The following is a 16,098-nucleotide window of genomic DNA, read 5'->3' on the forward strand; positions in this document are numbered from 1 at the left end:
ATTGAATACAGTCAGAAAGGCAGAGCCGGAGCCTCACTGCTACTCCCTAAGAGGCAGGAATAGAACTAAGGGGCTGGGCTATTCCCAAGGCGCCAAGAAGAAGGAGAAAAAAGTGTTTCCTGCCTCCCTAAAGGAATGATGGGAATAACCCATGGAGATGTCCTCCACCTCAGAGGGAGAACACCTAGATCCCTTTCACATGTGCTGTTATCAAGCCAAGTCCCTCCCATTCTATATCTGTGCCTTGGATTTTTTGTACCTAAGTGTAGGACTTTGCAATTATTTCTATTGAAATTCATTTTGTCTCAGCCCAATGTTCCAGCCTATCTAGATCATTTTGCATCCTGACTCTGACTTTTTCAGAATTAGCAATCCCACCCAGCTTCGTGTCATCTGCAAATTTGATAAACATCCCCTCTATGTCTTCCTCCAGATCATTTAAAAAAACATTGAACAAGACGAAGCCCTGTGGCACTTCACTCGAGACTTCCCTCCACATAGACACAGAGCCATTTACAAGCACTCGTTGAGTACAATTTTTCAACCAACCATGAATCCCTCCAATGGTTGCACCATCCAGCCCACACTTAACCAGCTTATCCTCAAGGATATAATGATAAACTTTGTCAAATGCTTTACTGAAATCTAGATACACTATGTCCACAGCATTGCCAGAGTCAACCATTTTAGTAACTCTGTCAAAGTCAAAGGAGTCCACCTCCAGTGCCCCCCCCACACCCTTGCCTCTTAGTGCCCCCCTAGGTAATCCTACTGCCCTGCAGGGGGCGGTACCACCCACTTTGAGAACCACTACATTAGATCTTCTCAGATGCTGTTTCACTGTAGTTACACAATCACCTTCAATACTGAACGACTGTAGCTGAGGGATACAAACTGGTCTACAAACTTTTGTTCTTGAAAGGGGGCATTTATGGTGAATCCAAAAGGAAAACACAATCCAAACCAGTAAACGTAACTGCTTTTAATTTTGTATAGGGTGATACAGAACCAAATACCAATGTCTTCGGAGGACAACCACTGACTTCAAAGCACCTCAGTTCATTTTGAAAGAAGTCAGGTTAAAAGCAGCCTATAAAATAAACTTTTATCCTATAAAAAAGCTTTCATTCTTAAAACATTTAAACATTACTCTCTGATCATACCTTGGTTAAATTTGATCTTAATACTACGACTCTTGATAATTGTCAGAGTCTATACTACAACTGGTGTTGTTCAAGTAATATATACTCACAGAAATGCTAACATTCAACTAGGAGACCCTATGCTGTGCTGCATTTAGGAAAACTAATTATAGAAACAACACAAATTTTTATCTACCCTCTTCCAGAGTGAAGTTCTTTTTAATTAATATCATTCAAAAGCCAGTGGCTGGGCCTATTTGCTCTCTTGCTTGCTCCCTGGAACAAATTCCACTGAACTGTTGCAAAGATAGCAGCAAGCGGGTCTGTGGCCTGTATTAGCCAAGCAGCCCACATGGACACTTCAGATGACAAGCAACTGATGCAAAAGTAGTGTTATCTTGATTCTTGAGGTTTGTCAGGTTACTCCACAAAACACTGTAGATTACTGGCAAGCCAGGCTATCTGCTTGAGTTTCTGACACTTGCCAATGCAGACAGTCTTCTGTATCAGCATTGTAATTATGACCTCAAGAGACAGGAAAGTGGTGTTTAGGCCCCATTTAAAAAGGTAGTTCAACTTTTGGCTAATACAGTTCCACTAAATATGTTGTTACTGTAGCATGTGTGTTGTAGGAAAAAGCACGCTTTAGTGAAAGCTCTTTGGATAAGGCATGTCAACTGTTTAATTGCCAAGTAATAAATAAGGTAAATACTGAATTTCCTTTACAGCGTATAACCCAGAGGTGTAGTAACTTCCATGAAGTCTTTGTTCTTGAATTACAGGGGCTGTGAATACAGCACAAGATGAATTCTAACATAATCATGTCAAAATGAGATGTTCAAACTAAGGAGTAGTACATAAAACTCCCATTATGTTATTCCAGCTATTACACTGGAGCTAAAATAACTTAAAAAGCTATTTAATTATCATCATTCCCTTCACACAAGATGTTTAAAAGCTGTCAGTCACTCTTATAAAATATTCATATAGATAAAATTAGTGCTCATGACCTAATACCATATGGACAATTCTGTATTTAAAAGCTCTCACTCTATATAAATATAAAACTCAGAGGCACATTTCAATCCAGGTTGCAAAATAATGTTGAATAACCCAGCCACAGAAAGTCTCTTTCCAGAGAAATCTTTGTGTGCTAACATTTAATGGTTTTCAACCAGAGTCTTCATTTTTCCTGTGGTCTTCAGCATGTGCGGTCCAAACTGCTAGAAGAGAAAAAAAAATTTTCTTAATAACAGAAATGGCTTCACACACCCAGACCTTGTACCAATATAGGAACTCAAAACCTTTCTTGCTGTTGTCTCATGCCCATTGCTTTCCCAGGTCAATTTTATCAAAATGTAATCCACAGTGGAAGGATTATCCAGATCGTACATTTTGAAAAATGCTTGGGTCATGATGCCAAAGGTTTTCCTGCATATATGAGGAACACAATTCACTATCTGCAAACTGACCTGTTTTGCTATTTTATCGACAGGCATTCAACTATGAGCATGGTTATGAGAGGGAACAAGTTGGGGCTTATGAGGAATCACGGAGGAGGCCAACAATGTGAAATTTCTCCCTGCACGGCCTTTTTTTTTTTTTTTTTAAAGTGGTGCCGGAACTCTCAAGAGGGAAATGGAAGTGTTCAGTCTGTATACTGAAAACTCATAAACTTTTAAACATTTTTAAAAGAATTTCGTTGAAGAAGTTCTGGCGCATTCCCCTAGAAAAAAAGCCCTGCCTCCCTCCAGAAGCACAAAATTGCATATTGAAACAGATGAGTACTTCTCTGGTCCTCGGCAGTCTAGCACTGTAGTGCAATTGCCCCATAGTGCTGGCTGTTGTAGTTTGAGGCTAGATGAGTAGGTAGCTGCTCATGTAGTCCAAAGTGGTACTGTGCAGGTAGGAGTGTATTAGACAAATGCATGGATTATATTCTACAACCCTGAGATCTCTCTCTCTCTCTCTCACACACACACACAAACAAAATGCCCTCTACCTGAAATCGTGCCGTTAATGCATTGTAACACACAGCCTCAACCAAATTACTGTACTGCCGCAGAAAATTTAACCATAAACAGTATAGAGTGGGGGCAAAGACAGAATCAGCAATATGCTGATAAATCATGGTAGCAGATCCAGATTTGTTGAGGTGTGAATTCTGTTGGGGGGGGGGGGACCCAGAGTGGCCAGGAAGAGTTGCATGCTGGCTGAAAGGGGGATATGGTAGGGGTAAAAGCAAGAAGGTAGGCAGATATGCTACAAAATACAGAGTGGGGGAAGAGTCCAGGGCATATACAGTTAAGGCAAAAAGTAAGCAGACCCTGACCCTTCCCCTGGGGAGTACAAAGAAGTAAGTGACACACTTCTTCCTACAGCTGCATTCGGGAGAGTACAAACAAAGCATGCAGACCAAGATTTCAAAGTGTAATAAGGAAAAGGACACTAAATTTGCACAAAGCCTTAGTGGGTTTTTAAAAAGACTCTGACTTTCAAGCAACACGTCATAAAATGACAGTGTTACAGCCCATTGATCCTAGTGGGCACATAGATGCTTTACAGTGTAACCACATCAGCTTCCACCTCTTAAAGGATGCACTAGGCAAGTACCAACATAGGTTTCAGTAGGCCAAGGGAAGTTGTGGGACTAAAATTTATTGACCAATTTGAAAGCACATGCCAGAACTTTGGCTGCCGGTCACTAGTGAATCATTAGCTAAACACAGCACTTACCGGTGTGCTTTCTGATATTGGGATTTGTTTTTCAGCGTCACTTTGGCTGTCACTTCGGTATCGATAAGCAAATTTCTTTTTAAGAGCTTCAGCTATCAGCGCTGCAGGATCTGCTGGATCAACAGTTTTTCTTTTTGTATTTTCATCTGGTCTTCAAAAAGAATAAAAACAGAAGAACCATGAGCATATTTCAATGCCAGCAATTGTTGAGTCTTCTTATTAATGTTGGTGTATATCCTATTCTGCTTCCCATCTGCAGGTCCAAAGGACTGGGAGAAGCAGCTGCGAGTGCCATAGCCTCTTTACAACGCAGGGCCCTTTTGTCTAGTATGGCGTCAGCCTGAAAGAAATAGCACTTCTCTCCACACGTGCCTCTCCTGGTCTGAAAGAGCAGTTCCTCTTCCAGTTATAGCAGCACTATTTTAAAGGGGTGGGAAAGACTGCTTACTGCAAAACAGGTGTGGTGCTTTTCTTAGTGTGAAAACATGCACCAGATGCACGCACCTTGATCATGAGGGTGAATAAAAACAGGTTGCTTACCTGTAACTGGTGATCTTCGAGTGGTCATCTGTGCATTCACACCCATGGGATCTAGTGCGCATGCACTGGATCGATTGGCATTGTAGCAAGCTCTTTAATGGATTTTTGCGCCCAGACCTTGGGCATGCGCAGGAACCCCACCGCGCATGCCCAGAGGAGAAGGCATGGACATCTTGCCAGTTCCTTCAGACCACCGCAAATCAACCCCTATTGAAATGTAGAAGCTGACAGCAGCGGGGAAGGAGGGCGGGTGTGTGCTTCACACCCATGGGAGATTAGCCAGCAGTGGCCTACCTGGAGGAGGGTGCTGGCAGGTCTTTTACTGCGTAGCCAAAGACAGAATGTGACATCCCATGTTGGTATTCGCATTCTTACGGACGTCTCGGGTGTAGTGCCTTATGAAGGTGTTAGGCGTGGCCCAGGTAGTGGCTTTACAAATGTCTGTCAGGGGCACTCCCTGGAGGAAGGCAGTGGAAGTCGCGGCAGCTCTGGTAGAATGAGCCCTGATAGGGCCAGGCAATGGCTGTTTGGCGATCAGGTAACATAGATGGATGAGACCCACAATCCACTTTGACAGGCGCTGAGCCGTGATGCGAGTCCCCAGCCATGCTGATGCGTGTGAGACGAACAGTTGCTAGTCTCGTCTAGTTGGGTGTGTTCTATTGCGGTAGAACAGGAGAGCCCGCTTCACATCCAAAGTGTGTAAGAGTTTGTCCTCTGCTGATGTTGAATTTGTGAAAAAATCAGGGAGGAAGACCTCCGCCTGCAGGTGGAACTCTGACACCACCTGCAGCAGGAAGGAGACGTCCAGTATGAGGCGGACTCTGTCTGGCAAAAACAACAGGTAAGGTGTATCGTGCCGGAAAGCCAATATTTCTCCCACTCGTCTAGCCGAGGTGACAGCAATTAAAAAGGCACGCTAGAAATTTGAGGTCGCAGGTTGCGAGCGGCTCAAAGGGCTTCCTCGTGAGCTGGCAGAGAACTAGAGGAAGGTCCCAGGGAACAACAGGAGTTTTACCAGGAGGGTATATATGCAATAAACCTTATTAAAAACGTTTTGAAAGTGGATGGGAAAACAGTGTGCATTCGTCGACTGGAACATGGTAGGCCGAAAGGGCGGCCAAATAAACTCTTAAAGATGAATGGAAAGGTCCCGAGTCAGCTAGGGACAGGAGGAATTGGAAAACCTTGTCGAGACCCACAGAGGTGGCTCGAGGGGCGTCATCACCTAGGGAAGAACAGAACCTTTGCCATTTATAATTGTAGGACTTCCGCGTAGCAGGTTTTCGGGCGTTCAATAGAACATTCGCTATGTGTGTGGAAAAACCGTTGATGTTATTCTCCACGCTGTCAATTTCAATTATGGTATGTCATGATGTAGGAGAGGGGAGTGTGACAGGAAGAGGAGGTCCTGAGCCGGAGGGAATTGATGGTATATTCCTGTTGATAATTCGAGGACTGTCGAAAACCATGGTTGCCTCGGCCACCATGGGGTTATCAATATACAGTCCGATTTTGCGGACCACTCTCAGAAGCAGAGGTGAGGGAGGGAACAGGTAAAGAAGTCCCGTGGACCAAGGGTAAAGGAGACCGCCTCCCAGAGATTGTGGGTCCCTGCTTCCTCGACTGCAGAACAGAGAACACTTTTTGTTGTTTCTGGTGGCAAAAACATTGACTGGGGGAAATCCCCACCTGCGGAAGAGTGGGAGGAGGTATGTTGGGTTCATCTCCCACTCATGAAGGCTGAGTCCTGCTCGACTTAGATGGTCTGCCTGGACGTTCATGTGTCCAGGGATATGAGTGGCTACGAGGAAAATGTTGTTGGTGATACAAAGGTCCCACAACTGGATGGCAAGTTTGCAGAGGCGTAGGGAAACAGTGCCTTCCTGCTTGTTGACATAAGAGAGCGCCATGGTGTTGTCCGTGAGGACCATGACACATTTTCCCCTGATAACAGGTAGGAAGTTGGCGGCAGCATGCTATATTGCCAGCAGTTCCAGGACGTTTATGTGCCAGTTCCTCATCTGCGCGTCCCATTTTCCTCCAACAGAAAGGCCCATCATGTGTGCACCCCACCCTGTCAGGGAAGCATCTGTCGTTAGAGTGATTTGGGGTGAAGGCGGATGGAAGGGTGCCCCTTGGAAAAGATTGGAGGAGACAGTCCACCAAAGTAAGGAATCTCGTATGTAGGTAGGAGGGGTTAGGACGGTGGAATGTGCATTCTTCGAGGTATCGAAGTTGCGGATGAACCACAGTTGTAGGTGGCGCATTTTTAGTTTTGCGAAGACCAGGACTGATGTATTCGCGGCCATAAGTCTGAGTAGCCTCTGTATCTGGAAGGCCGTGACCAAGGGTTGGGTACGAACAACGGTAACTAGGTGGATGATGTCTGTCGCTCTGTCTTGGGGTAGGTAAGCCATGCATGTCTTGGAATCCAGTAGGGCACCGATGTATTGTATCTGCTGGGACGGTTGAAGCTGAGACTTCCGCAGACTGATTTGCAAGCCCAGATCTTCCAAGAGTATCATTGTCTCGTTGATGTTTGAGACTAGAGTGTCCTTGGATGACGCCACTAGGAGCCAATCATCGATGTACGGGTAGATGGAGATACCCTTGAGACGGAGGAAGGCCACCACTACAATCATAGTCTTTATGAAGACTCTTGGGGCGCTCGAAAGGCCGAATGGTAGGGCTGCATATTGGTAATGCTGTTGACCAATTGCGAAGCGTAGGTATTGGCGGTGGGAGGGAGGTGGAAGTACGCGTCTTGGAGGTTGAGGGTGGCCATCCAGACGTTTTTCTGGAGAAGTGGCATAATCTGCTGCAAGGACACCATGCGGAAGCGGTGGTAGGTGACATAACAGTTCAGTTCCCGTAGATCTGATATGGGTCGAACGCCTCCATCTCTCTTTGGGACTGTGTAGTATCGGGAATAAAATCCTGTCCCGTGGAGGTGTGGTGGTACCCGTTCGATGGCTCCCTTGTGCAGGAGGACAGACACCTCGTCTAGGAGAGGTGGGGAAGGAGGTGTGGTGACGACGACTGGAGTGTTGGGGTTCTAGTCGAATTGAATACGGTAGCCTTGGGTTATGATGGATAGTACCCATTGGTCAAAGATGATGTGACACCAGGCAGAAAGGAAGGGTGACAGACGGGTTTGAGCTGACTCGGTAAGGAGGGACGTCAAAAACCCTGCTTGGAGGACCTTGGTTGTTTGGTGTGTGAGGGCTGTTGTCCAGTTCTGAACTTAGGCTTTTGAAAGGCGGGTCTTTGACCACCGGAAGCCGTACGTGGTCTCCATTGCCTGTCCGGAGACTGACGATTCGGGATGCGTCTTTGCCAGGGCCTAGTCCAGGTGCGAGGGCGAAATTGTTGCCTCGTGGAAGATGACACTCCTAGAGCGCGAGAGGCCTTTATGTTCTTATCTATATCCTGGAGCATGGTATCGGTCATGCTGTTAAAGAGACCGAGGCCATCAAAAGAAAGGTCTTTGACATAGGACCTAGTATCTTGTGGAAGATTGGTATTGCGGAGCCAGGAGTGTCTCCTCAGAGCGATCGCTGAGGCCATTGTTCTGGAGGAAGCATCTAAGGCATGTTTGGAAGTGTTGATCTGCTGGTTTGCAAGGACCATGCCTTCCTTTTGAATAATCCTAGCTGCCTGAACCTTGTCTGCTCATGCAGGCTAGGTAGTTAGTGGTTCTGACCCCTAACACACCCATGGAGTAGAAGCGTCTCCCGAATGCGTCTAATTTCCTACTTTCCCTGTCAGAGGGTGCTGAGTGTGTTCGCTTCGACTTGGACGAGGATGTTACGACTACCGAATTTGGTTGAGGGTGGGAAAATAGAAATTCGGCACCTGTCTCCTGGACTCTGTATGCATAAGAAGTGAGATTGTCGGATGGCGATATGGGGAGGTCCTCCGTGACAGCTTGGTTAGGCAACTTGTGGTAAGGGGAGGTTTGGATCTCCGAAGCCTCTGAGTCAGATTCGTCATCTCCAGAGTCAGAGCAGCCCTGTTTGGGTATTTGTACTGGAGTAATCTCAGGTTGACTAGTTAAAACCTTTGGTGGAACGACTTCAGGGGTGGGACCCAGAGGTTCCGTTTGATGGTGGGAAGGATCTTTAGCCGGAGGTCGAGACAGCGATGCTGAAGGTCTCAATTTATAGGGTGACCTTGATCTGTGAGCAGAGTAGGTCGAATAGTGATCCCAGTCAGAATAGCCCGCAGGAGTCAGCCAGGGCATGGATGGTGTATAATTGCCGTAGAGGTATCTCAGTTGGCGTTGATCCCACGACATCGGTGGTGGTGGGGGGATGAAGACTCTGGGGGATCGACTTCTGGACTGATCACGTCTTGGAGACAAAGGAATGTGCCGTCTTCATGAACGGTCACTATAAATTCACTCATCGATATCGATAGTATTGGCATGCAGACGCGAAGGTTGACGCTGTGCGTTAGAAGGAATGTGTCATTTCCGACCTGTATCGACGTTGGGAGCTTCCGAAACTGTCAATGTTGACGATGGAGAAGGAGAGAGTGAAAGCTCTGCACCCATGGGGTGACTTAGGAGCTCCACATTCTCGATGTCAGAGTAGGGACGCTCCAGTTGTTGAATAGGAGAGTCCAAAATTTGAATTGTAGATATCGGTGGAGGGGCGGGTGTCTCCGATATCTATGGAGTGGGGGGCACTACAGGGGCATTACCCAGTGCAGACGCCGCTACTTTCACCTTCTTTGCCACTTTGAGGGGCTTAGAGGAACCCTTTTTTGCGGATGTGTCCTTACTTGTCTTGGGTCTCTTCTTCACTGGTGTTGAGGTGGAGGATTGCGCCTTCGATGCCGGAGGCTTCGGCGTCAGTTGAACGATGTCGGAGGCAGGCCTCGATACCGGAGCCGTCGAGGTCGAAGGTCTCTCAGAATCCATCGTTGTGGAAGGATTTAGAGCCGATTCAAGGAGCGCCACTTTGAGGCGCGCAGCTCTGTTTTTGGTTTGAAAATCTTGCACAGTGCTGGCAAGAGTTCGGTCTGTGAGACTCTCCCAAACACAAAATACAGAGGGTGTGGCGGTCAGGCGGTGCGAGTTTACTACCGCAACGTTGACACCAGTTAAAAAAGCCCCACTTTTTCTCCATAGAATAAGAAAGTAGTGGAGAAGGAAGGGGGGGTAGAGCCCGAAGGCCAAGCTGAGGTAAACAGAACTTTCCCCCCTCAGGAAAAAAAAAGTTTTTTTTAAAAGTTTTTGTAGGTAACAAAGAAGTAACACAAAAAAGGTGGATAAGTGAGGAAAAACCCAAAGAGCCATGAGGCAAATAGCCAAAAATATTGAACCAATCAGACCGACGGAGAAAAGGTCTTTCCAACGCGGCGGTAAGAAAGGAACTAGCGGGATGTCCGCGCCCTCCCCTCTGGGCATGCGCGGTGGGGTTCCTGCGCATGCCCGAGGTCTGGGCGCAAAAATCTGTTAAAGAGCTTGCTACAATGCCGATCGATCCAGTGCGTGCGCACTAGATCCCATGGGTGTGAAGCACAGAGACCACATCAAGGATCTATGATCACCACTGCTGTAACCCACAATAATGCAATTGTCACAGTTCGTTATCATTCCCCACACCCTCCTACTCAGACAAAAGAAAATCTCCTGTGCATTCACCTTTTAACTGATCGCAGCTTTACACTGTTCATATCTTTGAGGATTTCAAGCATGTTTGGTATTTCAGGCTTCTTTGGATTGTTATCTACTGAAGTCTGGCCAGAGTCTACTCTTTTCCCTCTGCGCTCCTTAATAAGCTCAATGGCCGAGATGCTCCGTTGCAGTGGTGGTGGCGGCGGCAGTGGTGGCGGTGGTGGTGGTGGCGCTGCTGCCACTCCTGTTAGGAGGGGAGCTGATGTAACAGAACTTTCTCCAGCTGTAAAAACATTGTGCATTTCAATACACTATAAATATCTTGCTTCAGCAAGTATCAATTACTGTTTCAAAAGCAAACCCTAGCACAGTAACACGATTTTGGAACAGACTGGACAATTAGGACAACATCTTTGTAGATGCCTGTCAAGTCTCCGCCCTCTAGTGTTTCTACTCCATACAAGAAAGGTATGCCTCCTAAAATATGAGTACTTGGCCTTATACAAGTATGCTGACACACCACATCACATTCCACTGATGAACATTATGAATCCTATTATGTCTGGATTTGAAGCACTGTAGGCAAAGCACTTCAGCTGCTCAAACTGCTGTCTGAGATACACCATACTGATCTGCACACAAAGAAGGCACATTCCTCTCAAGCTTGTGGCGCTAAAGTTCAAGGCCACTGGGGAACAAAGACAACTCTGGAAGGATACCACTAGCCCTTGAAATCCCAGTCCCTTGTTTCAAGGCCTGATGGTATGAAACAAGCTTATATTAAAATCACTACAGTAAGAAGAGGAAGGATGTGAGAACACTTCCATTAGTCACACAAGGTTCTTCACTCATCCTATATAAATATTTCTAAATTAGACATGGACTGTATGAAAGTGCTTTGGAGTCTACAACTGCAGACACTTTGTTGACAATAGCAGCAGTCACAGAAGGCTGGCAGAAGATTTCATGCCAAGAAGTAAGTCCTTGCTAGCTGGGAAACAGATCAAGGTTTCCTTTCCTTGTTGCCCTTCCAACACCCTTTACCACCATGTACAAATTGCTGTGGAAACAAAGATTATTAACTTGAGATAAATGAGACAAAGATGTGAAATACAAAGCAATCACAGAGTTGTCTACTTCATCCCCAGGACAATCTGTCAATTCAAGTTTGTAACAGGCTTCCAGATGTCTAGGAGTTATTAATCAGACCTCAGATTGAAACTAAAGTGAAGAAACAACTACACATTGTGAATGTGTTAACTATCAGAAGTGTGAAACTTTCATAAAGTTGTTTTCAGATGTCAGGACAGTCATCTGATAAGGTTCCTTTCAACAAATGCACATAATAAAATCAACAGAAACCAGATAACCTAGTTATATTTCAAGATCACCTTGTGTCTGAAGTTTCTGCAACTGTTTAAAGTGAAGCGGGCAATACCTGTACAGGTGAATGAAACTGCAAGACAGGTCAAGATCTCCTCTTCTTCAGCCTCCAGGACAGTCAAGAAGTCTCTGAGAGCATGCTAGTGTGGTGTAGTGGCTCAAGTGTTACACTAGAACCTGAGAGATTCCCAAGGTAAAATTCCTACTCAACAGCCTGACTAGATGATTTCGGGCCAGTCATTCTCTCTCTCAGCCATATCTATCTCACAGGGTTTTTGAAGGGATAAAATAGGAGAGGAGATCTGTGTGTGCCACCTTGAGCTCCTTGGAGGAAAGACAGGATAACAAATCTGATAGATAAGTTACATGCACAACTCATTAAATGTGCAACTCATTCTCTTGAGGTCAGCAGCACTACTGATTCTATGACTATTCACAATTATGCCTCTTGGGTTTACACAACCAGGAGTCATCTTGAAAGTCTTGTTAAAATTAAAAAAGAGAAAATACCTGCTGTAAGATTCTGCTGTTCTTGAAAGCTTACAATTTTGGCTATTTGTGCTCTTAAACTGGCAAGTTCATTTTCTAACACACTGATTTTCTGCAAGGCTTCATCATTTGTAGTTGTTGCAATATTGGAGTTGATGTTCTCTTGTGACGGCTTTGGTAAAGGTACTAGAACACTTCGTGCCCTTTCTGGGCAGCCTTCATCTCTAGAAGATCGTTGGGATTTTGGCCAGACTTCTGATCTGCAATTAGGAAGCAATGATGACCAATTAAATGCCTATTAAACAGCTTAAGGAAACAACATTAAGGGTTAGTTTACTCTTAGTCAAAGCCCACCTTGGAGGAGAATTTTGCTCTATTTACCCATCCTTATTAGTCCCTCCCATGGCAATGGGGGCACATCAACTGTATGACCTACCAGCGTGTCCCCTTGTTCCCAACAGCATAAAAGTGAGCTTGCTCCAACACAGAGGTAATCCTTTGGACTTCAGTACGGTTACAGAGTCCTGGCCCACAAATCATAATGTAAACATTGTGAACACCTCTCCTTGCATAGTTCATCACCCATCCTACAAGTATCTTGAGTGCTGAAATTGTCAACTCATCCACCGCAGAACTGTTTCTTTTCCCTACTATGAGCAACGCTTCCCAGATATCTGTGACCATGTTACCTAGCTCATTTCAATGCTTTACTTTCTTCATCACCATTTGACTTAAATAATCATCGAATAAGAGCATTAAGAACATACCTGAGCCTTGTAGAGACTTCACCTTCTTCTTCAGCAATCCATCCAACATCTGCAAGGGAGACTACTCCATCTTCTCTGAACTTTTTAGAATTACTGCCTTCTGCAGGCTGAGAAGTAAGCTAGAAGGTATACAATATTATGTAATAATTACTTGAATTCTTACCTACATTTAGGTTACTTAAAACATTTCTATGCCACCTTTCCCCCCAACTCAAGGTCCCCAAGGTAGCAAACATTAAAACATATCAAGCATTAATAAAGCATTTAAAATTAAAATATACATAAAACAATTATTATAAACACAAACAGGGAGAAGGGCTAATAACAGTGAGGGAGCGCCAAACAAAACAAAAAGATCTTTACCCGCTGGTGGAAGACAACAACAAAGGGAGACAGATCGATCTCCCTGGGAAGAGAATTTGGTGCCATGACTGAGAAATTTAATATATAACAAATTTAATATATAATATAAATGTCTCTTGCCTCAGACAATGGGGGCACCTGAAGTAGGACCCCTGAAGATGACCAGAGAGATCAGGTAGGTTCAAATGGGAGTGGGTATGCTGGACTCAAGCACTGACACCCGAAAGACCGCCCAGGAAGAACAACCAAGAAAAACAGTGAGCCCTGCCACCTGGGTGCCGGTAGGCAGCCCCAATCCCTGTAGACATGTGGCCTTAGCTAGGGATAAATTCGGAACTTGAAAGCCGCTCAGAGACCCTTCGGGGTTGGAGCGGGGTAGAAATCGAAGATATAAATAAATAAATATAAATAAATAAATATAGGGCTTTAAAGGTCAATAGTAGCATCTGGTATTCCACCTGGAAGTAAACTGGGAGCTAATGTAGATGTTCATATGGGCTTACTCCACTAAGAACAGACGAAGGATAAAAACACAGAGTTCCTATTATTATGAAACAAAAAAGAATGACGAGTTCATATCAACATGAGATCCAGTCTGAATGAGGCCTCAATGCATAGTTTGTGTGAACTAATACAGGATAGTGCCAATACAGTTCACATTCACATGTTGTGCATTATGGTATTTTTGGATGTTTGGCACTCTACACAAAAACTTCCAATTAGTCTTCACAATAGGTCAATAAAGAAGAGTCACTTTGGTTAATAATACTATTAACTGCAATGTGTCAATTACTTCATTAGTTCTCTTACCAAGCATCCAATATTTATTTCAGTATTTATGAACAACAGAATTCTTTTTAAGTAACAGAAGGTTAAGATTAAAGATTCAAGACAGTAGGAAATTAAACGCTGTTCAGTCTTCTCACATAGCAATAATGTTTACAGCATCAGCAATGTACAAGGTCTCTCACCCTTCTTACTGAAAGCCAGTATTTTATATGAAATAGTATTTTGTGAGAAACGGGGATAAAAAGGCACATTCAAGACCAGAAGGTGCAAACCCTACATTTAGAAATACAAATTGCCTACTAGCACTTTATGATGGGTTTTATATTTTTATTTGTTCTGTTTTAGCTATTCCTCCAGCGGGTAAGGCGGGGTATAAATCAAATAAATAAATAAAAATTAGGCAGCCACCAGGTGTATGTAAATATCACTTTCCAGACTGGCCTATACAGCAAGGAAAGGCATGGGAGATGCCTTAAGGGTAGAATACTATTGCATGTCAGGCATGCAGCCAGCTGCAAAACAAATGAGATGTTATAAAACTGGGATCCAAAACCACAAGTCTTCTGTTGACATTCAAGTGAAGATTTGCATCCCACAGTGTAAGTGGCTTCAGTCATCTCAAAAGAGGGAAGGGTCACTGGCCACTGCAGATTTACTCCAATAGGATTTTGAAGAAAAGGGATGATAAGTCATGATACAGCTTTTTATTGTGTGTCTAAGGCTCAGTTCAGGCATACACCAAACCATGGTGAGCTCTAATCATGCTTCAGAAATGCTTTAATGTCTGCTCAAGTGCTCCAGTTGCAGAACAATGGCTACAGCTAATATTTGTCAATTCAGACATTATGCCAAATCATAGCTGAACTTCCTTTACTGTAGAACAAAGTTTGAGTCCAGTGGCATCTTTAAGACCAACAAAATTTTATTCAAGGTATAAGCTTTCTGAAGAAGTGTGCTTGCATATGACAGTTTATACCTTGAATAAAATTTTGTTGGTCTTAAAGGTGCCACTGGACTCAAACTTTGTTCTTGCTGCTTCAGACCAACATGCCTACCCACCTGAATCTTCCTTTACTGAAGACTGGCACGATGACTTAATTGAGCCCTGTAATGATTCCATGTTTTGGTGTGTGTGTGTGTGTCTTTAAATGTTAGTTTGACTGCAGTAATGCAAGGAGGGCGATGGGGGAGATGGGTGTTCGGTGATTGGCTGATGACAGAGTGTGGGAGGAGATGTTCTGAGAGGAATCTGTGTGTGTGTGTTTTATGACAGAGTTCTGTGTATGTGTCTTTGGAAAGTGAAGTGTGGAAGAGATATTAAGAGGGTCTGTGTGACTCTACAAGTTTTGTGAGAGAGCCTATATGGCAAAGAAACAAGTAGTGTCTAAACTGTGTGGTTAGACAAATGTTTTATCTTGTGTGCCTAAGACAGAGATTAGCCAGTGTGGCTATATATATGAGAGAGAGAAGCCTGTCAGCATGGAATCTTGGTGTCTGAGAGACTGTGTGTGACACCTTACCAGTTATATTTACAAGTTCCTTTTTCCAGAAACAGTTCAAGATAACCAGAAACCTATTTGGTTCTTGGAATTTTTAATTCCTGGTGGCAGCAGAAAACTACCAAGTTTATATACACAGAGGGTGGTTTAAAGGAAAAACAGTCTCCCCCTATAAGCAAGAACGTCACAAGCCCGAATGTGAAAACCAGAATGTGACGATTTACCTTTGAAATGGCATTGAGGGGGAAAGTATCAGATGACTGAGAAGAGGAAGACAAGTTCATTTCTTTTGTTACCTCCAAATGGTACGTGCTCTGGCTTATCTACACAAGCCATTTAGCTACCCCCTTTACCCTGATGGGCAGCTGAGAAAATGACTTGACTTATGACTTACTACAGTGCTTGATCCAAACAAAACAGTCTCCTCTACAGTTGCAATCATATGCGTATCTGCTTAAGGGTAAGTCCCACTGAACTACATGAAGCCTTACTACCATGTAAACATGGTCAGGATTGGGCTTTTGGAGGATTCTCTTTTTACTGACAGCAACATTCCTTTCCCCACATCTTCAGCTTACTATACAATTCAACAAGAACGTGGAGTTAATTTCATTTATCATTCTTAAGAGCAGTTAGATCTAATTATAAGCATGCACTAATAGTTTGAACAAGATTAAAAGAAAAGGAACAAATCTGACTTACAGTAGGTTCAGTGCACGATCCTGTGATATAAGAGATAAAGCTAGCAAAAAGGAAAGGGAAAG

At 44.2% G+C, this 16,098-nt stretch overlaps 1 protein-coding gene across 2 annotated transcripts in view; it reads right to left on the bottom strand.

Annotated features, from left to right (window-relative positions):
* Nucleotides 1–968: 968 nt before the first annotated feature.
* Nucleotides 969–16,098, bottom strand: part of MTFR1 (mitochondrial fission regulator 1) — a 26,618-nt gene continuing 11,488 nt past the window's right edge. Inside the window, exons 4-8 of one of the 2 annotated variants that reach the window (XM_015420781.1) lie at nucleotides 12,684–12,802; nucleotides 11,938–12,176; nucleotides 10,072–10,327; nucleotides 3,879–4,029; nucleotides 969–2,362 (exon numbers count right to left, since the gene is read on the bottom strand). In XM_015420781.1, the coding sequence (XP_015276267.1) occupies nucleotides 2,303–2,362; nucleotides 3,879–4,029; nucleotides 10,072–10,327; nucleotides 11,938–12,176; nucleotides 12,684–12,802 (825 nt within the window). In that variant the 3' untranslated portion in view covers nucleotides 969–2,302. Of the gene's footprint in view, nucleotides 2,366–3,878; nucleotides 4,030–10,071; nucleotides 10,328–11,937; nucleotides 12,177–12,683; nucleotides 12,803–16,098 lie in introns of both variants that reach the window. The other variant, XM_015420780.1, reaches the window with a different exon arrangement.

Source organism: Gekko japonicus, unplaced genomic scaffold (genome assembly GCF_001447785.1).
Source record: "Gekko japonicus isolate JY-2015 unplaced genomic scaffold, Gekko_japonicus_V1.1 scaffold1766, whole genome shotgun sequence".
NCBI lineage: Eukaryota > Metazoa > Chordata > Lepidosauria > Squamata > Gekkonidae > Gekko > Gekko japonicus.